The sequence below is a fragment of the Nestor notabilis genome, unplaced genomic scaffold, assembly GCF_000696875.1.
Source record: "Nestor notabilis isolate BGI_N333 unplaced genomic scaffold, ASM69687v1 scaffold29761, whole genome shotgun sequence".
Taxonomy (NCBI): domain Eukaryota; kingdom Metazoa; phylum Chordata; class Aves; order Psittaciformes; family Psittacidae; genus Nestor; species Nestor notabilis.
In genome coordinates this window covers 5,138-31,809 of record NW_009913843.1, presented here as the reverse complement: position 1 = coordinate 31,809, position 26,672 = coordinate 5,138, and the positions used below count along the sequence as shown (strand labels likewise).

General features: G+C 39.4%; 2 protein-coding genes across 2 annotated transcripts in view; one reads left to right on the top strand and one right to left on the bottom strand.

Moving 5' to 3' along the window:
- Positions 1-283: 283 nt before the first annotated feature.
- ZNF292 (zinc finger protein 292) lies at positions 284-20,997 on the top strand. The gene is made up of 7 exons (XM_010023387.1): positions 284-435; positions 973-1,051; positions 2,391-2,526; positions 7,465-7,667; positions 10,493-10,629; positions 12,039-12,180; positions 13,789-20,997. The coding sequence occupies exons 3-7, from the start codon at positions 2,409-2,411 to the stop codon at positions 20,995-20,997; spliced, it is 7,809 nt and encodes a 2,602-aa protein (XP_010021689.1). The 5' UTR covers positions 284-435; positions 973-1,051; positions 2,391-2,408.
- Positions 20,998-22,124: 1,127 nt separating this feature from the next.
- The window catches only part of GJB7 (gap junction protein, beta 7, 25kDa), a 6,494-nt gene continuing 1,946 nt past the window's right edge, over positions 22,125-26,672 (bottom strand). Inside the window, exon 2 of the mRNA XM_010023386.1 lies at positions 22,125-22,232. Coding sequence (XP_010021688.1) covers positions 22,125-22,232 — 108 coding nt within the window. The remainder of the gene's footprint in view (positions 22,233-26,672) is intronic.

Sequence of the window (26,672 nt, the reverse complement as noted above, 5' to 3'; positions counted from 1 at the left end):
GAAAAGAATTGTATGGAGAAACCATAGTTACAGTCGTAACATTTTTATATGAGCAGAGAATGATTGTGTGTGGAGTCTTCAGTTCCAGTAGTTAATGAAACAATAAATTTTAAGGAAAACAGTCATGCTTTGAGAACAAGTAATTCATATTAAGCAGATAGATGAAGTCATTAAAAAAGATAGTCTGCTGGTGAGGAGTATAAAACTAAAAACTTACATTTGTTCCAGAATTTTGGTTTTTTTTGTTTGATTTGGTTTGTTTTTTCCTTTTCCTAAACAGACTTTGCTGGAGTATGCACAAAAGTGGAAAACATCAGAAGACCCTCTGCCCCTGCTGGAGGTGTATACAGTGGCTATCCGAAGTTACGTTAAAGCACGACCTTATCTTACCTCTGAGTGTGAAAACGTAGCCTTTGTGCTCGAACGTTTAGCACTGTGAGTATGTTTTTTGGTTACTAAAACCAACTTGTATGGCGTTGGTTTTCTCTGCCTAAATGCGTTCCCAATCCAGTTCATAACCCATTGAAATTCTAAATATATTGGGAAGCATTTTCCTTCCTCATGGTAAATGTTGTATGTGAGAGAGAGTGTCTTTGGTTATTGGAAATGGGGCAGTCTTGAGGACTCCTCACCTAGGACAAGCCAACATCTCTGGCTTGAAACACTTTGATGCTGTTAGTCTGCATGCGGTCTGAAAGTGCATCAATTTACACAGGATGTTACAGGCTAGGACTGTAGTTATAAATGTTTCTGGGTTTGATTTTGGGTTTTTTTATGTTTCTTTTAAATTAAGAGTTTGCTTTTACAGTTTCTGCAAGAGTCTCCGTGACTGTGTTTTCTTTGTATATTCAGATAAAGCAAACTGGTTTGTGACTTTGGCATTTCAAACAAATAGCTATTTGAATACTAGAAGAAAGAATTGCTTTTTAAAAGCAAAAATTGTCTCAAATAAAATTTCCATTTGACTTCTAGAAGCTGTATTGAACTTCTACTGTGTCTGCCTGTTGATTTACCTGACAATAAATGGGAGGAATTTCAGGCTTTTGTGCAGGTGAGTTTGATTCATGAAATGAAGAGTTAATACCTTTTAAGAATGGAAACATTTTTGGAAACCTGAGGATATTAAGTATGTAGCATGTCTTGAAGAATTGTGTCCTGGTGGCTGATAAAGATCAAGACCTTTAGCTGGAAATTGTCTGACTGACAGCAATTACTGCAGAGTGTGTATCATTTGTCTGTCACAGTTCATGCAGCAGTTGCAGAGAAAAAAAATACTTTCAGGTCCTTGAAAGGAAACTCCTGTTTTGAAATACATTTGCCTATTAACTCTGTTAGAAATGAAATAGTATGTAAGTCATTCTTTACTTTTTATGGTTGTACTTTTGAGACATATTATGAATGAAAGATCTGTCATTACTGCAGGACTGTTAGATCTCCCACAGAGCACTAGCTGGTTAAGGATTAGAGCTCTGCTTTAAAGAAGAGTGTTGAAACAAGTTCTGCTCCTCAGTATTTATCAGAGATATGTAGTAGGAGGTCATACCTACAGTTAAAAAAAGGAAAAAAAAATAAAGTGAGGGTTAGGGAGGAGGAAGGAATAATAGTGAAAAAGACCAGATACAGTTACCTCGGGATTCTCAGCCTAAATAACATAGTGGGATGCAGGGCTGATTTTTAGAGTGCATTTTGACTAGCAACTGCCTACGTGAATCAATTCTGAAGAGATGTACATGGTGTTGGGAGGTTCCACAGCCCTCAGAGCAGGCAGAAAAGTAAAAGTGAAGGTGAGAAAGAGGTGAGCCCTTTCTGGGTTTTTTTTTAAGGCCCAGTGTTAGTTGTGCATTGGTACTTAAGCCACAGATTTTTGCAGGTATTTAGTGTGCTCCCAAGCACACATCTGCTTCCAGAATTTATTCTAGTATCTAAAGGCAGTAGAAACAGCTTAAATCTTTCACCTTTACAAAAGTATTTTTTCAGTGCTTCAGTGAATAAAAATTAAGCTGCTGAAGAGTCTGAAAATAATTAGAGTTTAGGCAGCTGATGCCAAACTTGTATATGTACCAAAGAATTTACTCATCCCTTTCTAAAAGGGAGGCCTATTTCAAAATTTAGTTTCAGAAATTTAAAAAGTAGCCCTGTTAATAAATCTTAAGGCAAGTTTGGGACACTCAGTCATTTTGGTTTTTCAGCCTAAATCTTAGGGGACAGGCAGAAACAAAACCTGTGTAGGCTGAATATTAAGTTTTCTCGTTATACGTTTAATTCTTTATCCAGTAAGGGTGGTTTGTTTGGTTTTTTTAGTTTGGCATAAGGTATAAAGAAGTATAAAAGACACATGTTCTCAGTATCTTTTTTTAACAATACTTCTTTTTGTAAAATACGTTCTTCAGCTTGCTCACAAAAGCTTGATGGAAAATGGCAGCCGGGAACTGCACATTTTAACCACTCTTACCCAAGAGAAGGGAGCGTGGAAGAACCCAGTGTTGTGTGGTATTCTTTCCCAGGAACAGTTGGATCCAGATAAAGGTAAAATTTAAAAGTATGATTGGAATAAAATATGCCTCAATATTACATTGACATATTATTACAATGCATGGAAGTTTTGTTGAATATAGTTCCTGTGATAATTTGTAAGCTATATAAGAAAATGTACTTCTGCATTGTCTGAATACTGTATATTCTTAGGAAAACACTGAAAACAGTGTGTTCCTAGGAATATACAAAGAGTTTAATGTTGGTGTGTTGCATAAAACGTAATCATACGCAGAGATCTCTTGCCATTTTCTTTATAAGTTGTGTGAAGGAAGATCACAAACAGGCTCATTGATGATGGGGTAAATTTAGTACTGGTATAGAAAAATTATTTGACATATAACAAGAAAATACTTTTTAAAAATGAGAATGGCATTTACTCAGTGATGAAACACAAAGAGGGCCATTACGAAAGATTCATTTAGACCAGAGTTCTGAGAATGGCTATCAGCAGTTGCACAGGGAACAGTGTATGATCCAAAGAAGCTTTCAATAATATTTTCCTGATACACAGTTCTTATATCATGTAAAGTGGTTCTTCTACTGTCTGCCTACTTTTAGCCTGATGCCTGCTTAGGGGTTTTAATGCCTTTAGAAAATGAATTGGATCTCCTTTATTCATACTATCACAACTTCCTCAGGTAAGCCCAGTAAATATATAATGTGATTTATTATTTATTTACAGAAGTCTTGCTTACTCTTCCACAAGATTTGCTTTTTTTCTGCTTTTTAAAATAATTATGCTTCTATGACAGATTTTGGATTGGTATGCAGTTCTCAGAGTGCCCCAGAGTACTCTTTTACTAGCTTCATATCAACCACCTTCTAGCCCTTCTAGCCCACTTATAACACAGTAAGGTACTTCTGAGAGAGAGGTTTAATTAATCCTTTACTTGCCATATATTTGAGGGGTTTTAAGAATTCCCTCATGGATCTGGTTTTACTGACTATTCATTTTATCAGTGTTTCCCCTCCCCCCCGAGTTTTTTATGGACATTGCAGGATTCCTTTTGCTCCTGAATGTTGTTTATTCAGGGATGCTTCTGCCTTGGACTTGGCTGACTGACTCCTGTTTCAGTTATTACTTGTATCAGTGGCAAAATTATCATACTACTTGTCCATATTTTTGCTACTCAGTTGACAAGCTGTTCTTTAGCTGTTGTCATTCTCTGTAAAACTGCATTGTTTTGTGTCATCATCTTGGTAATTTGAAGAATATTTTAGTAATCTGAAGGTTATTTTAGTGGTACCATAACTTCGTCACCCAGAGATCTGACTTTCTGGTCTGTAATCCAGCACTCCCTCTGGTTACCAGGTACCCTCTTTCGGTGGACTGTCTGTCAGCAGTCTTCAACCTTAACTTCAGTCATTGGAATATTTGTAAACTTCACTCGCTAGATTTTGGTTTTGTTCTTAAAGTGGCCTTTGCTGTATCAGAAGTTGTATTTAAGTAGTCAGCTTATTACACTGCAATGTTATCATTTGGCAGATTTGATCAACTTGGTCTTTGAGTAATGGTTAAATATCTGTCTGTTGGAGATGAAACAACTAGCTGAGACTGGAGGTGTTTTTCCTAGTGTCATACTCTTAAACTTTTGTTGCTTGTATTTGTTTCAGTTGGGGTTTTTTTCAGGTTTGTTTTATTTCCGTCTCAATTATGGCATATTCAGAATAATTTTAATCTATTCAGAATATTCAGAATCACTGAATTTTACGTCAGTGATTATCTGATCTTGAAGGCCTCTGTTGCTGACTCCTGTAGGTCAGGAAGCACAACTAGGTGTCTGTTTCATCTCAGAGACAGATCCTGTTGAATTCCTCTGTTTTCAAATTGCACAAACTCAGGACAGTGTGAGAGACAAGTTGATTTTCTCTGACCACACAGCTGTCAGAACAGCTGTTTTGTTCTGATTACAGTCAAGTTAAATGCAGGCTTGTCTGAGCTGGACTATTCTCTTGCTTTTCTGGTTTGGGGAATGGACCGTTGCGTGGGTTCCACCTCAGTATGAGCAGGAAGTACTCACTTCCTAAGATGTTAGGGAGCCTGTTCTCTGTCATTAAATAATTGCTTTACTCTGACTGCCTTGGGCACAGCTCAGTTTTCCTAGAGGAAAAGGATCTGAGGATAACCCCACAAAAAGCCAGGCTGTTGCTGCTTTTTTTATCTTATTCTGATTATCCTTAGAGATTTAAATCTGGATGCCAAGAATTAACTTCTTGAATTTTTCATAAGTTTGAATGTGGTAGGCAGACTTCTGAAGTATGTCCCACTGAAAAGAGGTTCAAGGATACAACCATCACTATTCAGAGGTCATCAGCATACGCTGCACTGTAAAATGTATTTATAAAATATTTTTTTAAAAAGCAAACCAAAATCTTATCTGTAAGACTCTTCCCCACCATAGACTTGCTCCTGCAATCTTGGCACTGTTTTTTTGTCTTAAAATGACGTACACAGTTCAATTATGAAATAAATATAATTAAAGCGTGTGTTTTGAATGAGCTTTCAAATGTTAACTGTAATGACTATAATCACTTGGATTAGAATAAAAGCTTAAGAGCTAATATGTAGCCTTAACCCCAAGGTCTTCCTGTATGTGGTTGAGAAGATAACAAAAAATGTTCTGATGATTATGCAAGGTAGGCTGGGTGAAGCAGTAAACAGTAAAGTAAGGGGATTACTGAGGACTAGCAGATAGAACACAGTCTCTAAAATATTAAATGCAGTAATTATAATAATAAATCAGAGTGAAGCATCTTGGGTTACCAATATAGCTTAAAGTCTAAGGTCTTCCTATATCCTGTTACAGAAATAAGGTAAAATTTTCCAATGCTATTCCAGACAGATGAGCTGGGAGTAAACGCTGTGGGTGAAAGGATTACTGGTAACTGGTAGGAGGAAGAGCAAGGCTAAAACTGTTGAATGTAATTAATCACTGGGTCATTTGTGGTTTGACAAGAGTATGAGGGTTTTTTATAAAGCATTGGTAATGACATAAATGGAACATTATTCTGCTGCTTAAAAGGTAAATGTCCTATAATTAACACAGAAAAATGGTTACCATCTACCAGTTGTCTGTCAAGGCGCTCTAGTTTGTTCCTACATAAGTAAAAACCTGGTCATGTCTTCATTAACATGGGGAGAGGAAGAAAGAACTTGTAAGAATATTCAGTCAAATACACATCAGTAGCCCATAGCTCAGCATTTGTAATAGTACAGAAGGATCCTGAGCAAATAACAAAGTCATTGGTTGAAATGATAATTCAACCATAAATCTGAAAATGCATGAAAGATAATGCTGGGGTCTAACAGGCCTGATTTATCCAAAAGGCAGGATTTTCTGCCCTACAATTCTGTGTGCTAAAATGATAAAAAAGGGGACGGTTGACCTAATTTTGATTGCAAGATGGGCTTTTAGTAATATCCTGTGTAAGTAGCTAGAAGGAGACATCATGAGATAAAATGAAAGACAGTCGTGAATCAAAAACTAATGAGGATGGGAGGAAGAGAAGATAAAATGGGATGGTCTTTTTTGTTTCAGTAAACCTCACATTTAGTATACCAGTACTCCAATACTAGAGAGGCTGTTAATTTTGCAGATGTTGAAATGGCTTAATTATTTCATCTTTGGCTTTGAAAGTCAAGAAAATATAAATTAGATGAATGGGCAACATGATTCAAGTGAAATTCAAGGGGAGTAGATTAAGAGGAGTATAATGAATGCTTTTACCAGGATGTGTCAGAAACTGAGCACTGCAAATGCCCTGAAGGTTTCAGGAAGGGGTGAGGAAATACTGAAAGGCTAGAAAAAAAAAATCTCATTTAGTAAGGATCAAGATTTTACCCTAACACTGAAAGAATGTCACGAATCTGCTGTTTTTCATGGAAGAGTGGAAACAAAACACAGTAGAAAATTCTGTTTTTAAAAAATGAGAGAACGTGTCATGGTGCTAAGATGTGGATAATTGAAAACCAAAAAGCTTTGTCGTGTAGTGTATAACTAGCTTGCGGAAACAGGTGTCACAGGGAGGGGATGATGTCGAAAGGATTAAACAAAATTGATCATTTCTGTGTCTGTCTAGTTTTATTAACTGACTAAATATTTTTGGGGGTAGTACTAAACCTCGTGTTTCAAAGCTGGAGCAATTTTGATTTTGAAGATCGGGATGAAACCTGGGAGATACGTGTAAGAGTCGGTGCATTAACCTGTGCTGCCCTTTTTTGTCAGATTCTTGCACCTTACACTGAAGCACCTACAGCTGGGTTAGTGTAGACAGGGGAGTTCTAACTCTGGTAGCAGCATATCTGCAAAATACAGTTGAATAAAATACAGCCATTCCTGTGTCTTTGAGTTTTAAACTATACACAGTCAAATGTATACAAGATAAGCCTCTTCTTCTAGGAAACTTACTTGGCTGCAAACCTTTTTAAGCAGTTTGACTGCATTCTGTGGATGTGTGATACAAAATATTTAACATCCATGGAAGGGACTTCAGATAATTCTACGCTCGCCACATTTATCCTTTCCTGGCATGGTCTTTAAAAGGCAATGGCTAGCAAAGGAATAGCACAAATGTATGAAGAAGGATGTAATACAGAGTAGTGGCTTTATGTTATTTGTCTTTCTGTAGAACTATAATCAAAAGGTATCTGAATATTTTAATAGCTATATGCTTTCTAAATCTGTTTTGTGTGCAGCTGTTTTGCCAAGAAATTAGAAAGAATTAAAACCTGCAAGTAGATAAAAGGTCTTTAGCAGGGAATCCGTATGATAAACAAGTTCAGTTCTCAAAGGAGCTTTTTCTCATCTTTGCTTCATATCTTTTTGTACCTTTTATGGCTTGTATAAATGAGTGAGTAAATGTCATACGTTAACTCTATAACTTGCTGTGAAACATGTGTGTGATATTTTGGATTTTCTTTCTTTCTAGTAAATGACTTTTTAGTGTTTGAAGGCCCCGTCCTGCTGGATATGCGTATTAAGCACCTAATGAAAACAAAGCAAATAACACAAGCTACTGCCCTGGCAAAACTCTGCTCTGACCATCCAGAAATCAGTGCAAAAGGCAATTTCAAGCAAACCTACCTGGTCTGTCTTTGCTCAGGATCACCAAATGAAAAGCTAATGGAAGAAGTAAGTAAAAAATGAAGAACTTTCTTTAGACTTACTTCTTTAATGATGATAAAGTCACCAATCATTAGTTGCTTTCCTATAGAAGAGAGTTGGGTTTGGTTTTTTAAAATATGATATGAAATTTTTTGGTCACATTTTGGGTGGTTTATTTTTTGGGTTGGGTTTTGTTGGTTTTTTTCGTAAGTAATTTTAAACTGAGTAGTAATGACTCAAAACACTTGAGGAAGTGTAATATTTGGACATTTTCTGACTCTGCCACAACTTTGATTTGCTCAAAGTATTTTAAAGCGCCGTCTCAGATCTTATTAGTAAAGGAAGATAATGGCTTTCCACTCTTTCTATTTTAACTATAGCTTTTTATGTAGTATGTAATACATAGAATGGGGCCCTTCAGATGCTACTTTCAGTTCAGAGAATAAATGTAACCTTTTTTGACACAAACGCCTGGGTGAAATTGAAGGTGAAATCAGATATTTGATCTCATTTGGAACATAAAATCCTTCTTATTTAAATGCAAAAGTCAAGAGATGGCAGCTTTGCTTTTCTGCATTCTTTCAGGTGACATCTGCATTTCTCACCCCACCCCAAAGTTCTGTCTGAGCCGTTTCTTGTCCTTTTTAAAAGAACACTAACCATAGTTGTCAGTTTTCTTGTCTGCCTGCATCTCTCTGCTGTCTTTTTCTCTCTGTCATCTTTTTATGTTATTAATAAGTATGTTGAAATTGATCTTAAAAGGATGAAAGCTATGCAGAGTCTAGAGATGGAAGAATTTCCTACCTAGATACAGACTTAATTCTGAAATGACAGCTTCTCATTGGGTGTGTTCTTCCAGTATTCAGGATCAGATTGGTCTTACTGTCCCAGCATTGGCTGCTGCAGGCCCTGCTGGAACAGGCTCAGGAGGAGCTGGGACAGGGCTGTCTAATCTGTTGTGTGTTTGCTCAATGGAACTTGGAATTTGTAACCCTACAAACATGCTTCCTTCATTACTCAGCCCCATCATGCTCCCAAAGCAGAATGGGCTCAGTCAGTGAATGAACCATGAATCCCCATGGACAAAAGGAGTGGGGTGGTCTGGTTTCCAAGGATGCGATAACATACAGATAAGTTCCAGGTGGGTTATCGCAGAGAACCTAATTCAGAGATTTCCAAACCTTGGGTTGCTTGGGTTGCTTAGCTTTGCAGCTTCAGCTGCAGCAAGGGTTGCAGTATTATTAACCATTCTGGAAAATTCATGTATTACCAAGAGAAGGCAGATCTGCTATTAGTATGTTAAGGTGGACGTCTGAACTGTGAAGAATAGCTGTTTCACAGTGTGAGAACATTAAGAAAATGGGAGACAAAAAAGGTAAACTGTAAATAGTGTAGCTCACTCTTTAGTGGTGTGGAAATTTCAGTATCTGTTCAGAATAAGCAGAAAAGTAGCACTTGAGCTAATGTTGGTCTTGGATTAGTGTAATAGTTTGCTTCAATAATGTGAAGAATTCAGATCTGCAGTATGTAAAAGCTAGACTGACAGTCTTGATGGCTGGACGTGTGCAGACCTTTCCTGGAAGCTGAGTCCCTTTGGAACTCTGAGATGCTAGAAACGCATTTCAGGGGAAAAAATGCTTTTATTGTATGTTCAGTTTCTCATACTTTTCCCTAAGCTTTTAACTGATGGTTCCTATCTGAGATGGGGCACTGAGCAAAGTAGACCTTCAGTCTAAATTGGTATTACAATTAATCCATCCTCTCTGAGGTCTTGAGAAATGCAGTCTTCTTTAGAAAATGACTTTGAGGTTATTAAACTTCAAATAATGTTCAGTGAAGGGTCATTAGTACACTTACAGTGTCCATTTAGAGGAAAGAACAAGTTACTGTGCCCTTCAAAATAGTAGTTTAATTGTGGGACCAATAGCTGGATAACATGGTGCCCAACCAAACTGTGCTGCCACCTTACCCAAAGTACTGAACTAACTGGGTGTTTGGGTGGGCACTGCTGTTTCTTGCTTTGGGTGGTCCTGTGGTTTCTCAAGAGAGACTTCAAACAGTGCTGTTGCAGTGGTCAGGTTACTTTTCAACTGTCAAATACCAGCATGTCCTGCCAGATGTGCTACTTGATGTCAGCAATCCAGTCTGCTGAGAATCAAATTAGACAGTAGGTGTAAGAATAAGTGTGCTGATTCAGTACTGATACAACTATCTAGTAGTAATGGGTGACTGCTTTCTCCTTTGTTTTGTTACGAAACAAAGTGCTTCCATCACTGCTTGAACAAGTAAGTTATGTTGCAGAGACTGTAATGTTTTTCTAGAAGGGAATTCAGTTGATCTGCTTCTTACTGTGCAGCTTCCCTTTCTATCTTTGATTGTTTAAAAATATAGGAACATTCACGTTAAACCTCGGCTTCATTAATCACCTGCTCTTGTATTAAAGCAGCAGCAACATCAGTGACTAGTGAACTGGATTAGAATTTTAGTAATAACATTCTTCTGTTAAGCTGCAATTTCAAGTTGTAAGTCTGGTTAGTACAATTATTATATGTAAGTAATATCTATGAATAATTAATGTACCTTAACATTTTTAGGTGACTGGGACAGTAAATACAAATAATTCTTACGTCTGAGAAAAAAGTTTATATTCACTTTAATAAAACAGTTTTTCTGGTGGTGTAATCAGTTTTGACACTCCATCTAGGCACACACTGATTTGCTTTGAAGCTTATCTCTGATAAACATTCATTAAGTTCTAAATTACTGCCTTTTCGTGAAGGATCAGATGAGTGTATGTCTGAAAGTGAAACCACTTGCTTAGTCTTGGTCTTGTTTTCTTTCCTCCCCTCTAGATCTCAGAAGTGGATTGCAAAGATGCTCTAGAAATGATCTGTAACCTAGAATCTGATGGAGATGAAAAAAGTGCTCTGATTTTATGTGCAGCATTTTTATCTCGCCAGCTGCAGCAAGGAGAGATGTACTGTGCCTGGTGAGTTTGAATATTTTTCTCTGTCTAGTGGAATAAAAATTAGTTTTGGGAAGCTAAAGCTGATATATAAGCCCTAAGTTATCTTTCTTTAGCTGATAAAATCTGTGAGCTAAATAGGAAGGTGATAAGGCAAAAAGTATAAGTAAGTATAAGGAAAAAGTATTTGACAAGATTACCTTCCATTATGGGAATTTGAAGGTTGCATGTATGATGAGGCATTTACAGATACCAGTAGCTCATTAATAACTTTCCTTGTCAATAATCTTATGCTGTAGAAATAAGGAATTTAATATCTGCAGGCAGCTAGTCAGGATTATGTCAACATTTAATCACAGAATCACAAATGGTTGAGGTTGGAAGGGACCACCAGGTGTCATTTAGTCCAATCTCCCTGCTCAAGCAGGGGTACCTAGAGCACATGGCTCAGGATTGTGTCCACACAGCTCTTGAATATCTGCAGGGAAGAAGACTCCACAACCTCTCCAGGCAACCTATTCCAATGTTTACTGTATAAGTATTATTCCCATCTGTCCTTACTTTATAACATAGTATATCTTTTGCTAACAAACTTCTAGAAAAGAATGAGCTCTTTATTACTATAACCAAAATAATAAGCTAGATAAAGGTAAATAGTGGTTAGAGCTTGCTTTCCTTACTGTGGGAAAAAATAAGTGGTCTTTGTTGGCAGGTGTTTTAGCCATTAGGGTCTGAATTTTCAGCTGCTAATGGTTTGGTTGTACTTACAAACCTGTACAATTCCTGAAGAATTTGCTTTCTTTGTGCACCTCCTTTTTATGTGCAGCAGCAGGAGAACATCTGCTAATGCAGAACTTTGCTTTAGGAGATGCAGCTAAAGTTTTGGGGGGGTACTACATACTCCTGGCTATTTGCACCTAAGGATGAATGAACTAGTGAATTAATATAGATATAGTAACACTATTGGCTTTGGGAGCTAATTTCTTGGCAAATCATAGTTAGATTCAGCTCTTAAAGCAGAGCAGCTCAAGAAAAATGTATCTACCACGAAGAAGAGCCATTCTCCTAAAGCTGTTAGTAATTACTGAGAATTCAGAAGTGTAAAATTCCAGTCTGTGGAGTGAACAGTAAACTACTTTGCAAGACTTCTTTCAAGACCACATAATAAGTTGTAAATTGTATAGTTTAAGTTGTGGTAATACTGATTTTATTCTGATCTGTCCCTCTGGAATTGAGTCACTGTAATAATTTTGAAAATTAGATACTATTAGTGTGCTTTATTAATAAAAACTTTTCTCTCTAAGATATGGTGTGAATAAATTCAGATTTTTTTTTTTTTTTTTCCCAAAGACGAAGTAGAAACTGTCCTCAACCTTGCATTTTTAGATTAGTGGTTTTATTGCTGGCTCTGAAATATTGTTCTCTTGTTCTAGGGAACTGACTCTTTTCTGGAGTAAACTGCAGCAAAGGGTAGAGCCTTCTATTCAAGTGTATCTAGAGAGATGTCGTCAACTTTCTGTGTTAACTAAGACTGTTTATCACATTTTCTTCCTGATTAAAGTAATTAATTCTGAGGTAAGGATACTCCTGAAAGAATATTTTTGGCACTTTTAATGGAACTGTAATCAGGAAAATTTATGAAAGCTGCTTAGACATCCTGTCTCTCTTGTGTAGCATCAGCTTTCGGGCAATCCTAATTGGTTTTAGGAATGGCCGTAGTAACTTCCTTCTGCAGGTAAACTATAAGTTAATTCATTTTGAATCATAAAAATGTCTTCATTCCTTTGGAAAAATAAAGGGGTGGGATAAACAAGAGCTGGTCCTAATATTCCTCTTTGTTATTTTCCATATTTCAAGTATTACAGAAAATGGAGAGGAAAAGATGATGAGGAGAGGAAATGAAGGCTGTATAGTAACATATAAGAAAATTACAGAAAGTTTAAAAAAAATACCATAAACCTCCTTTTGAATTGCCACTTTAAGAATGCAGTTTGTTTTATAAATTAAATACTTGCCTTTTCTGGTCTTAGATTCAACATTGTGTTAAAAACTCTGTTAATCTACCTCAGCTAACCTTGTCGTCTAATTTTCCTAGATTCCTCTCATTAGTAGTTGTGCTATTTAATGTGTATTAGCTAAATTGAGTTCTTCTGAAAGCTTTTAGTTGGGAGGTTTCTGTAATTTGGTATATTCTAAGAATAAACATTCCTTTTTTTCTTTTTGCAGTGTTCTGGTGTGGCTAACCATGGCCTTCTAGTCTTAAAGATGGTTTTTTCCAAAGGTCTGAGCTAAACTGTAGTTACTGAGGGGGAGAAAAATAACTTTGACGGAGTCTTGCGATACTAAGAGCTCTGTCTGCTCGGTGCCGTACTGACGTTTCTCTAGCGAGCTGTGGATCGTTTCATTGATAGCTGAAATTGGAGACCATGTGGGTAGTGGACTTGTGCATTCATTAATTCAGCAGACTTTATTCTGATGTATACCACAGCCTCTCTATACATCCTTGGCAACATAAAAGAACTGCAAAGTGGACATAAATGTAATTTATGTTGCCTGAGGATATGAATGAGGAAAGACCACATGACCTTTGGAACACTTAAATGATGGAACATTTAACTATGCTTATTACTTACAGTTGGAATGAAGCCATATGCTCATTCAGTTGAGGTCAGTTGACTTTGAAGTGGCATGATCTTTAATAACAAAAATAAACCTTTGTAGCTTAAGTGATTTCTTTATGAAGATCACGTGCTTCTCTTGCTTCAGCTGTAGCACCGTTACCATTACACAGTGTTAAGTTAATGCTCCATAGAAGCTCATTTCAAATAACTGCAACACAACTGGCAGGCTTTGTTTCATGGGAAAGGCTCAATATTGCTCTAGTGTAAACCGAACACCTCTAAAATACAGTCCTAAAGTTCTTAAGCTAGACAGAAGATACGGTTAATTTGTGGTTTAGGTGTATGTAAATGGTCACATTTTTTTACTAGCATTAAGACAAATTATGCAACTTAAAGAATAGTATCTGAAGACAAACCACAGTGTTTCTTAAAGTAAAAAGTATAATTATATTCGGCAGGGGCATGTTTTCTGACACTAAGCATTAAATAATGGTATCTCTTATTTACAAATACAGAAAGGGTTATAATAAGCTGCCTTACTAAAATGAGTCTTGCTTTGCAGATTGATGGTGCTGGACTTGCGACCTGCATTGAGCTGTGTGTGAAAGCATTGCGCTTGGAATCCAGTGAAAATGCAGATGTCAAGATATCTATTTGCAAGACTATCTCCTGCCTGCTTCCAGATGATTTGGAGGTCAAACGTGCTTGTCAGCTGAGTGAATTTCTTCTTGAACCCACTGTGGATGCATATTATGCTGTTGAAATGCTATACAATCAGCCTGACCAGAAGTATGATGAAGAGAATCTTCCAATACCAAATTCTTTGCGCTGTGAACTCTTACTTGTACTGAAAACTCAGTGGCCTTTTGATCCAGAATTCTGGGACTGGAAAACTCTGAAGCGTCAGTGTCTGGCACTTATGGGAGAGGAGGCGTCCATCGTGTCATCAATAGACGAACTAAACGATAGTGAAGTTTATGAGAAGCTTGAGGATTGCCAAGAAGAGACTAAAGAAGCTTCTATGAATGGACTTGCTGGCACTTTTGATGAAGCTACAAGCCTTCTTAAGGGTATCGGAGATGAAAAGCAGAAAAAGAGAGAAATTAAAAAACTCAGAGAGAGGGGGTTCATATCAGCTAGATTTAGGAACTGGCAAGCGTATATGCAGTATTGTGTGTTATGCGACAAAGAATTCCTAGGACACAGAATAGTCAGGCATGCACAAAAACATTATAAAGATGGAATTTACAGTTGCCCTATTTGTGCCGAAAATTTCAATTCTAAAGAAAACTTTGTTCCCCATGTAACTCTGCATGTTAAAAATTCCAGCAAGGAGAGATTGGCTGCTATGAAACCACTGAAAAGACTGGGAAGACCTCCTAAAATAGCAACTGCCAACGAGAATCAGAAAACTGATCCTGTATCTAAACAGGAGCAGCGACCCATTAAGAAGAACAGTCTTTATTCAACAGACTTCATTGTGTTTAATGATAACGATGGCTCAGATGATGAAAACAATGACAAAGATAAACCTTACATACCAGAGATAGTGCCAGTTCAGAAGCCTCTCCCTGTTAATGAATTCACCTGCCCTGTATCATTTTGTAAAAAAGGTTTTAAATATTTTAAAAATCTGATAGCACATGCAAAGGGACACAAAGACAATGAAGAAGCGAAACGTTTTCTTGAAATGCAAAGCAAAAAAGTGATTTGCCAGTACTGTAGACGACATTTTGTGAGTGTCACTCACCTGAATGATCACTTACAAATGCACTGTGGCAGCAAGCCTTATATCTGCATTCAGATGAAATGTAAGGCTGGTTTTAATAGTTATGCTGAGCTACTGACGCATAGGAAAGAGCATCAAGTCTTCAGAGCAAAGTGTATGTTTCCTAAATGTGGCAGAGTGTTCTCTGAAGCCTATTTACTCTATGATCACGAAGCACAACACTATAATACCTTCACGTGCAAAGTCACAACCTGTGGAAAAGTATACCGTTCTCAGAATGAACTGGAAAAGCACGTTGAGGATCACAGCAAGGAGCCTGAAGAGGTGCAGCAGCCTGAAGCAGTGCAGCAGCCTGAAAGCCAGACTAACCAGCCTGATCCCAGACAGCCTGCTAACACTAATGAAAATACTGACGGAGTTGCTGTTAAAGAGGAATTGACATCTCCTCCCGCTGACAACCCAGGTAGTTTTACCGAAGGAGAAAACATTGTTTGGAATGAAGTCAAAGCAGAACCGGCAGGGAATGAAAGTGTGAATGCATCAGCAATTGTGCTGCAGCAGAGCGATTCCTTGCCTAATGATGCTGGTTTGGAGAAGTCTCCTACAGGTTCAGTGAAGGCAGAAGCGGCAATTCCAGCAAGTGGCATTAAGGTGCCTGCTGTTAACCAGAAGATCCGAGATAACTTTGTAAAAAGAGGTAAATTGGCTGCTACTGCCAGTAGAGTAGAGACCACTAAACCTGAAACCCAGCAGCTGTGCACATTGGTTGACCCTTGTCTTCCAGTTTTCCAAGAGAGAAAGGAAGAAGATTGTCTCAGTCAGACTCACAATATTCAAAATATTTCTGTGACCTCAGACACGCTGAAACCAGAAGCCCTTGAATCAAAGAGCTTAGAAAGACAAGTGAGCATTGTAAATCCATTCAGCGTACAGAGTCAGGCAGGATATCGAAACACTGTACCCATTTCCAAACTTGAAATTGAAGGCAGCATGAAGGCTTCAGTTAATCTATATAACCTGCCTTTAAAAACCTTAGAAAGTATTACCTTTATTCCTTCACAGCCTAACGTAAATAGCTCTTTGGTTCCAGCTGCATCACCAGCAGCCCCAGTTCGGAAATACAGTTGTCAGGTTGAGGGATGTACTCGAACGTACAATTCATCGCAGAGTGTCGGCAAACACATGAAAGCAGCACACCCTGAAGAATATGTTGCTTTTAAAATGCAGCGTAAAAATAAGAAACCACGAAAATCCGTCGGTCTGCAAAACATGGTGAATGATGGGAAGATTGTGTATCTTGTGCCCACAAAAGTGGCCAATCGCAGTGGTGCTGCTGTGATTGCACAGAACAAACCTAACTTGAATCCCACCAGTTCCAGTCAAGTGCAACATGCCTCAAGTGCACTTTTCCCAGCCCACCTAGAAAATTTGGCCAGTCCCATGTTGCCTACAGTGGCAAGTGTCATAAATCCAAGTTTGTCCACTCCTATTAAGAGTGAGCCGGAGAGTGTTTTATGTTCACAAATGGAAAGTCTGTCTGGTGCAACCTTACCTTCCCAGCTGGATGATCTGGCAAAAAAAGTTATGCCTCTGAATATTGACGGTGGTTCCGATCCTTTTCTTCCTTTGCCTGCAGAAAACGGTCCACTCTCTCTCTTTCCATCGACAGCAGAGAATCCTCCAAATTCAGTCTTCTCACAAGTGGAAAATAACACAAATAACTTTTCGTCACAGCTAGAAGGAAACTGTGGCTCTGCTTTCACAAAAGAGGAGACTGTTGTTCAGCTATTTCCCTCACGACTGGGTAATGAAAATAACTTCAATGAAACTAGTTCTCAAGATCTGGCTTCAGAACAGGTGAAGAAAGATCGTGGCCGGGACCCAAACGGGAAAGAAAGGAAGCCGAAACATAACAAGCGGGCCAAGTGGCCGGCAATAATTAGGGATGGCAAATTTATCTGTAGCAGGTGTTTCAGAGTTTTCACTAATCCCAGATCACTTGGTGGTCACTTATCTAAGAGGTCTTACTGTAAGCCTCTTGAAGGATCAGAAATTTCTGCAGAAGCTCTGCAGGCCAATGGACAGTCTCTGCTTGCCAGCATGATTCTTTCCTCAAATTCATTAAACTTGCAGCAACCCCAGGAGTCTGCCTTCAATCCAGAGACACGTTTTAAAGATCCATCATTCCTCCAGTTACTTGCTGCTGAAAATCGTTCCACGGCCTTATTGCAGACTGTGTTTCCACGGGCCAGTGTGACTAACTTCAATTCCGGTGGGAACGAGGAAGGAAATCAGATTATAAAACAGGCCTTGGAAACTGCAGGCATCCCGAGTACCTTTGATAACGCAGAAGTGCTTCCACACGTCGTTCCAACAAGTTGTGTCACTGCTACGACTCAGATAAACGCAGCTGTTCTCCCAAACTCAGCCGCATCCCCGCTGGTGCAGACAACCTGTAACCCCGGTACCCTGCTAACAGACCAGAACAGGACCCTCAACACCAGAACTGGTCTGGTGTGCAGGCGTTTGCCTGTTTTTACGAAAGGGGACATAATGCTAAGGAAGTTTGAAACTGACTTATGTCCTGACTCATTTTCGAATCCTGTTCCAGCAGCGCAAAGCGTTGCAGGGGACAGTTCACGAGTTTCAGTTATTAGTAGTCCCAAGGATCCAGGATCAAGCAACTTGAATAAGAAGGGAACCAGTGCTTCAAAGAAGAAGAAAAAAGTAACTATGCCCTTGCTTGCGCCCAACTCATCACCAAAAGTACCAGTAAATAATACAGTGGTGGGACTTCTAACCAAAAGCACTGAAGGAAACGTGCAAATGCAGGGAGAAGGTTTTCAGTCCAACTTGCTAGCCAACTGTGGCTCTCAAGTGGTGGAAAACCTCACGCAGAAACTCAACAATGTTGACAATCAGTTATTCATGACCAGTATCAAAGAGAACTTCAAAACAAATCTCGAGGCTCATACAACGCTCCCTGCTTTAACAGTAAAAAATGAAAATGGGGATTCCCAAATGGTGGCTGTAAATTCTTGCGTGCAAGCAAATTCAGAGAAGAAGATTTCAGAAGACTGTGTTCTGCAGAACTTTGAAAAAACTCTGGAAATGCTTAAAACCGCTTTGAATACAGACATACTTGAGGTGAAAACTGAAATTCAGGATACTGTTGGTGCTTCCGGACAGAACTCACAAGTAAATAACACACAGGCTTCTTTGGGAGATACTGCACACAGTGTAAAACTGCCGCAGTTTGCCGTGCACATGGGGAATGTCACTGCTGCAAAGAGTAGCTCTGCTCAGTCTGAGACATCTCAAAAGGATGATACTCAAGTGTTGGATATCATGGAGCGCTTGCAGAAACTGAAACTAGATGATAATCCACCCATTCCAGCCTCCCAGACTGTTTCCCATTGTCCCCCAGCTGATACAGTAGCACCAGGAGTTCCTCTTGTATTGACTGAAAGTAAAACCCTCATCCAGCTGTCTTCAGAGGCAAGTAACATTCAGTTCAGTGATAAAGTTAATAAGCCTTTTGTGTGTCAGGATCCAGGCTGCAGTTACAGCGCTATGACAAAAGACGCGTTATTTAAACACTATGGCAAGATTCATCAGTACAGTGCAGAAATGATACTAGAAATTAAGAAGCATCAACTGAAGTATGCCCCATTCAAATGTGTTGTAGCTACCTGTCCAAAAACCTTCACAAGAAACTCTAATCTCCGAGCGCACTGTCAGCTTGTGCATCATTTTACAACAGAGGAGATGGTGAAATTAAAAATTAAAAGGCCTTATGGCAGAAGATCTCAAAATGAGCCTGTAAACACAGCCCCACAGCCTGTTGAAATAAAAACTTTGCATCCACTAACAATAGGAACCAAAACTGCAGCTCCACTGGTCAAAGAAACTCAGACAAAGGAAGTCATAGAGCCTGTAATAGTCTTGGAAAAACTGTTACCAGAAAACATTCCTGAAAGACTGGAAAAACCGCCCCAAGTGATTTCTGTTCTACCGGAGCAGCATAATGCAGTCTGTCTCGGTAGTACACAGGCAGAAGCCAAATTACACAAGGTTAGGAGGTTCAGGAAGGAAAAAGAGGACAGAAAACGTAGGAAGCCTGTACCAAAGTCTCTGGAGTTTCCCACTAGATACAGCCCTTACAGACCCTATCGATGTGTCCATCAGGGCTGCTTCGCAGCCTTTACCATACAGCAAAACCTAATCCTTCATTACCAAGCTGTGCACAAATCAGACCTCCCAGCCTTCTCTGCTGAAGTGGAGGAGGAGAATGAGCCAGGCAGAGAGGAACGTGATGAGGTAGAAGCCAAACCTGTTGTCAGGGAGTTCAGGTGTGAGGTGAGCGACTGCTCTCGCATCTTCCAGGAAGTTACCGGTTTGATACAACATTACATGAAGCTTCATGACATGACCCCAGAGCAAATTGGAAACATGAAGCCAGCTCCAGAAGTGGGAAGGTTTTCCTGCGATCAGTCTCAGTGTAAGTCCTCATTTACAGCGTATCTTAACTACGTTGTACATCTTGAGGCAGATCACGGCATTAAGATAAAGCCAAACAAAGTAGAAGATGACGGCGTATTCAGATGTGACTGTGAAGGCTGTGACCGTGTTTATGCTACTAGGTCTAACCTCTTAAGGCATATTTTTAACAAACATAATGACAGGCATAAAGATCATCTAATAAGACCCAGGAGACTGACACCAGATCAGGAGAACAATTCAAGCAAAGCAAATCAGGAGAAACCATTGAAGTCAAAACAGAGACCACTAAAAAACAGATTGGGAAAAGAATGTAAGAGGCTGTCGGGGAAAACGAAACTAAAGAAAAATCTGAACTTGGACAACAAAAACTCAAAAGGAATTCAAGTTGAAGAAAATACAGGTTATTCACTGAAACGTGGCAAGCATGTGTATTCCATAAAGGCTAGAAACGATGCCTTGTTGGAATGTACGAGCAGGTTCATAACTCAGTATCCGTGTATGATAAAGGGATGTTCGTCTGTTGTTACAAGCGAAAGTAACATAATAAGGCATTATAAATGCCACAAGCTGTCCAAAGCATTTACTTCCCAACACAGGAATCTTCTTATTGTGTCTAAGAAGCTCTCTGTCTTGCCAGTAAAGGAAGACTCCTGTGAGCAAGAGGAGACTGATAAAAAAAGTGATGTGAAGGAGCCTGAACCGAGTTTGATTGTGAGCAATAATGATTCAAGCACAACTACATTACCACAAAAGGAAACTGAAAAAGGTGAAAAGGACGAAGTGGATGAACTGACAGAACTATTCATTACGAAACTGATTAACGAGGACTGTTCAAGTGCTGAAAATCAAGCAAAAATCTCTTCCAGTGTAAATAGCGACTTGCCAGAGACCAACTCCTGCCCCTCAGAAAAGCAAAAAACAAACTTAAAAAGAGCAAACAAAGAAAAAAATATATCTCAGAGTAAGAGGAGGAAAGTTGAAAAACCTGAGGAAGTGCCGCCCGCTGACGTGAGCAGCACACACAGGGAGGAGGAGACTGCTGTAGCCATTCAAACGGCCGAAGAGCAACCTGCAACTTTCGACTGGAGCTCCTTTAAGCCAATGGGGTTTGAAGCGTCATTTCTCAAATTCCTTGAAGAGTCTGCTGTGAAGCAAAAGAAAACCACAGAAAGAGACTGCCACAGCGCCGGAACCAAAAAAGGATCCCATTCAAATGCCCGAAAACACAACGAGAAGACCTCTGTAGCAAGTAATAATGTCACTTGGTCATGTTCGGAAAATGAAACCCTCATACCGTTTGCCAACCCATCACAGCTCCCCTGCGGTGACAACGTGAAGATTGTTTTAGACAAGACTTTTGTAAGGATTGTTTTAGAGAAGACTTTCAAAGACTGCACTGAGCGCGTGTTGCGGCAGCTTCAGGAAATGAAACCTGTCGTCACTTTGAGAAAGACCGAAGGACATTGGGAGGATAATCCGGAGGTTTTCGCTGCAGAAGTAACTGTTAAGGGTCCCAAGGAAGGGGAGTCAAAATACTGAAAACCTGATGTGTTTAACTGTGACATGTACTAACATTTATTTTGAATAGGAAGCCATCAAGCATGTTAGTAACTGTGGAGCTTTTATCTTGAAGTGATTAAACCTAGCAAAAAACATGATATGAGTCATGTAAATGTCTTATTTGTTTTTATCCCTATGGGACTTGAAGAACAGAGTAATTGCTTCAGTTTTGTAAATACTCCATCAAAACCTCAGCTTTATATCAGATTGTCCTTTCCATGAACTAAATCTTTGTGAATTGTCTGTGATTGTTCTCTTTCACCAGGTTATTGTTCATGTATAACAGTACTCTTTATTATTTGTAGATACATTTCTTTTTAGTATATATTTATTATTGTAAATCATTTGCTGCCACCAGCAGTCTGTAAGTCTAAACTATTAAATTACACATTTATATTTGGAATTTTAATTTGTAACTAAGTAAGTAAGTTTTTGAAACTGTTCTTTAGTCATTTTAAATTAAGAACTTTTAAACTAAAATTAGCTAAATCTGCCATATCCAGTTTTATTTTGCATAAAGCATTTATTTACAGGAGAGGAGCTGGATACGACCACATTTCAGAAGTTAAACATACTGACACCCTCTCATTTTCGTAAATTTTAACATCCAGAATCCATGGATGATATTCATATGTAGTTAACACATAAATATAATAGTTTTCTTATAGCTACATTTTTCATTGCTTTTAATTGGATACAAAGCATTTATGATTCCATAATAAAAATTGAAATGTGAATAAAAATAGTTTGCTACATTGGAGATCTAAAACAATATTTGGTATTAAAGAATCCATTGTGAATGTTATAGAAAATTAGTAGTGTGGAGCAGTATCTATATTTGAGGTGGTGATTTGTGAAGTAGCCCAGTATTGCCTTAAATAAAAACACATTTCATTTCTTATTTTATACATGTGATCTTATAAAGTTTATTTTTGTTTCTGTAACTTAGATCGGTGTATAGTTTAATTTTTGTTAAAAAAACAAAACAAAACAAAAAACTTCAGAAACCGTTTTTGTAAATAATTGGTTTATAAAACAGATGGTTTATTTTGATAATACCAGTTTGGTATCTATCTATAAAATACGGGAGTCCTTATGCCATACCATTAAAAACTGAATAAATAAGGCACTTTCTGAAAGGGAAGTGAGTGTGATCTTACAGACAAACTCGGTGGGTGTGCTCTATTGATGGCATGGGCTCCCTCCGTGCTCTTCTGCCTCTTGCTGACTGTACCTGGCAGCACTCTCGCCACCTCTCTCCCTTTTCCACACTGGAATGAGCCTCGGAAGCGGTGCCGCGTGTAGTGCCCAGGATCGGAGCAATTTCTCTGTATGCTGCTAACTGAAAATGACAGGTATCCAGTCTATTGAGTAACCAAAAGCATGAATGCGTTGGTGGGACCTGTCAGTACCCAGGAATCTTCAGTGTTGGTTTTCACGCGTGTTTGTACTTAACTTGGATGGGACATGCCAGCTGGATTGTGTGGTACCAAAAATTTTTCTTGGATTATTCTCATACTGGATGTGACCTACCTTCAGTAATATAAAATAGTCTATCTTGGGAGAGATTGGCTTGATTTTTTTTTTCCCCTATAAACTTGTCTTGCCATGTAAAGCTTTGCATTAAATGCTACACTTGATTGCTCTCAAGCTATTCACCTGGAATCTTTGGCAGTTTACTTGAATATCAATGCAGAGGGTGCATTCCTACGACCAAATGAAGTGACTTGTCATGAGGGTGAGGATTATGTGTGAAAAAGCAGAGAGGCAACAGCATTTCAACTCGGCATAGCCCTTGGTTTGCTATCTGGTGCTAAATTGCATACCGTCACAGAAAGCCCATGCTTCCATTTGAACGGAGCCCATTTGCTTCTCTCACTTCCAATCCCTCCCGAGGGACTACCCTGGTAATTCTGCCAAATGAGTAAATCAAAGGTGCGGTCAGAGGGATAAAACCAAACCAAATCCTTGTGGTTTAACTCTAGTAGAGATTGTTATAATAGTTATAAATGCATGATGCTGTGTTCTACCTGTGAAAGGCCCCGTGGTCTCCATGGGTGGAGTTGCTTGTCTGATGCAGGCTGCGGGGATTGCAGCGGGGGATCTCTTCTGCGGGAAAGTGAATCTTCTGTGATTGTATTCTGTGAAGAAGAGAGCAGAGGAGCTCCTCTGGAGAGGATCCACACAGCTTACCTGAAATCTCTTGTTTTCAGATGTACCCAACCACTCCAGTCGCTGTCGACAGACCTCACATTTTTTTAGGAGAATTTTGTGTTGTGTAAATTAAATAGTTTCAACATTGACATTCTCAATGATAGATACTGCATCACTTGCAGTTTTTAGGCTGAGAACAGCATCCTATTATTTAGCTACATGGTGCTATACTAGAATGCTATTAAAAAAAAAAGAAAAAAAAAAAAAAAGGGGGGGGGGGGGGGAATTCCAATGTCATAAATATCCAGGAAATCATTTCTAACTTGGGTCTGAATTTCTGAGAATAAAATTTTTAATATTGTCTCATTCTTTTCCCAATTAATCCAGTTAAAGTGGGTGCTCTGCCACTACAGTCAGTGCCCTGCACAGCACACTCCCTTTTAGATGGGTACCGATTACCTGTCCAACAGGTAAGCCAGTATGGTGTGGTGGTAAAAAAGCGTGTTCAAGTGGGGGACCAAAGGTAGGGTCTGATTTAAGATCTCATGGACTGCAGAGGGCGCTGCGGTTCGGTAAAGCCACCTACGGAGGTTCCTGAGGAAATAAATCTGGTATCTGCATTTAGATATTTTACCTTGAGTGATGTATGAAACATCCCGGTACAGCTGCGGCAGCACGCCTGAAGTGACAGCTCCTCCAGAGCTGGGAGCTGTACCCCTGCCCTGCTGCCCCGCCTCTGCCTTCTCTTCTCTCCTTCCTCCTCTAGGGTCTCGGTCTTGCAGACACATCACCCATGAACTGTGGTGCCATTGAGCAAAGGCGCTTTCTTTTAAACCCCTTGTCACCATCGGGAATGTACTGACTAAACCAGCAGTTGTTGCTGACGGGGAAGTGACCAATTCGGGGAGTCTGGGTGCAGAGCACAGACTGGGTTTGATTGAAAGACACCTTTAACCAGTGGTCAGCCTCTCTTCTGGTTAACTATGACTATAAAGAAACCTTACATTCTCTGAGCCCTGACTCAGTGTAAATAAGAGCAGTGGGTTTGTCCTCACATGTTTCGGGGTGGTCGTTCTTAGTAGGATGGGGAGGACTGTTGGTCCTAGAGCGTTCTGCTGGGATATCCTGCCTGCAGCTGTTGGACACCAAGGGAGCGCTGCTTGTAACGCTGCAAACAGTCGTCGGTCCAGGTGAGGAAAAGTAGTTGGGTATATTCTTACAATTAGTTTCTGTGAGAAAGAATTACTTGGCTGGGACTCCCACCTGCATGGGCAGGGACATGTTATATCCCCAGGTTTAGCCCCTCCCGGGCTAGAGAAGCTCCTGGTCTTGTCCTGCTCACCCCTGGCTGGAGCTTTGGTGTGGAGAAGATGATCTATTAAAGCGGTGGGAAATGGGGCTGGAGGTGATGGAGGGAAGAAACAATCAGCAAATAGGGAAATACTTTTTTCTGTCACAGGGCAAGGAGATTACTTAAACAGGGTAAGTTCAGGTTAGATAAAAGGAAGAGGTTCTTCACAGTGAGGGTGGTGAGGCACTGGAGCAGGTTTCCCAAAGAAGCTGTGAATGCTCCAACCCTGGTGGTGTTCAAGGCCAGGTTGGACAGAGCCTTGGGCGACATGGTCTAGTGTGAGGTGTCCCTGCCCGCGACAGGGGGTTTGGAACTAGATTGATGATGGCCCTTTCCAATCCAAACCATTCTGTGATTCTATGATTCTGTATATCTGTAAGACTTCGATCATTTAACGTTTGCAGAAATGTTCTGAAATACAAATGAGCGTAAATCTTTTCATATTAATGCGCATGGAGCAATTGTGTTTCTCCGCATGGGCTTAGATCAGGTTCCTACCAATTGCTTGAGGAGACTCTACTTTCACACTTCAAATAGCACTTGAATTGATTTTTAATTTTGATTGATTTGGAATTTGAATACATAAAAAAAGCCCTTAAAACTTAGGGATCAAGGTTACAAACTCATTTGAACTAAAAACATAAGAGCAAGCAACTTCAGGGACGGATGGGTGAGTGAAAGTGGAGCACAAAGGAGTATAAGGGGAGGGATGGGGCTGTGGAAAGGAAGGAGCAAGTAAAAAGCCAAATGTTGGCCAAGAGCAAGGGCTCAGAAAGTAGGTGTGTTTCTGTTCTCTCAGGTTAAAATCTGGCAGAGCTGCCATGTGTGATGCTCATTTCTTTAGCAGCTCTGTCAAACACCCTAATTTTGCAGAACATGATGTAAAAGCCACTTGGTTTCTATGGGTGAGTCGGCATCACACAGAGTTGGTCCATAATAATTTTTCAGAATATTTCTCACGTAAGATGTTGGCTTTGTCCAAACTTGAAATATCATCTAAGACTTGAAATGTTGATTTTTGGAATTTATTTATCATTTCATGGCTGTTGGAGATAGAAATAAAACCTTGAGTATACATTCCAAAGAATTAAAGTTCTTGTTTTACAGGAACATCTGGGGACTGAGTGAGAAGCTCCACCAGCCACAGAGCTTTAGGGGATGCTGTAAAACCCTTCAAGCCCAGACTTAATATACTTTAATATCAGACAGCAGCTAATGCACAAATTTAATCTGAAACCTGTGTTGGCTAAACTGTGTTTGCTTCTCTTTGTTTTCTCTCAAAAATAAACCTTGCTTCTTTAAAAAACTGACTAGATACTTTTTCATTCATGTGCTGTCTTAAAATCTGTCCTCAATAATTAAAAAAGCAGTCATTATGGAAGCATTTTTTTAACTTTGATAGTGTTGCCCTTGTCTTAAAAATTGAGGCATTAGGGTACAAAAAGGCCAAGATAATCTGGGGTTTGTTCTCCAGCTGAGGCTGCCCAGTTACACAGGGCTGAGGGGCAGCGGCTTTGCTTCATGTGCTTCTTGGAGGGGGTTTGTCCAGTCACTGCACAAGAGTTTCTAACTGCATTTCTCCCACGAGCCACATTCTGTCTACTAGAGATTTAACAGAACACGTTCTGAATGCTGTAAAGCACACTGTCTCCATACACACGCCGACAGAGCATCACTCGAGACGTAAAACTGGCCACAAGCTGGCAAGCTGGTATCTGAGGCTGCTGTTGTCAAGCTCAGGAGCAGCAAAAGTATTTTTACCTTTTATAAAAGCTGGTTTATTTGGGGGAAATAAAAAATAAAAATAAAAAAAGTGCATAGTTTATTCATTAGTTCTTAAAGTTAATTCTGTAACTGCTACCCAGGACTCATGAAAGTAACGCTTTGTAAGCAAAGATGGGGGCGTTGGAGTGAAAAAATAACTAGTTGACATCCTTCTGCTACTGTTTCCTTCTCTTTATCCTGGCATGAACAATAACATCAGTTCAGCGTTCAGGCAGCTCCGCTTACTGCACACAGTGTTTTTCTCTAAAAGGTGTATTTTGATCAGCCTCAGCACCGAGGTATGTCCAGAAGTCTTTCACCCCAGCAGCAGAAAGAGAACGCTACCCTGAAGTACGTCGTTTTAGGCACCAATTTCTACCGTCTC

What these genes read in the sequence shown, in the direction of transcription:
- ZNF292 (XM_010023387.1), top strand. Translation starts at nt 2,409, where the DNA reads ATGGAAAATGGCAGCCGGGAACTGCACATTTTAACCACTCTTACCCAA. An exon ending in ACAGTTGGATCCAGATAAAG is followed by an intron (nt 2,527 to 7,464) that starts GTAAAATTTAAA and finishes CTTTCTTTCTAG; the next exon opens with TAAATGACTTTTTAGTGTTT. An exon ending in GGAGAGATGTACTGTGCCTG is followed by an intron (nt 10,630 to 12,038) that starts GTGAGTTTGAAT and finishes CTCTTGTTCTAG; the next exon opens with GGAACTGACTCTTTTCTGGA.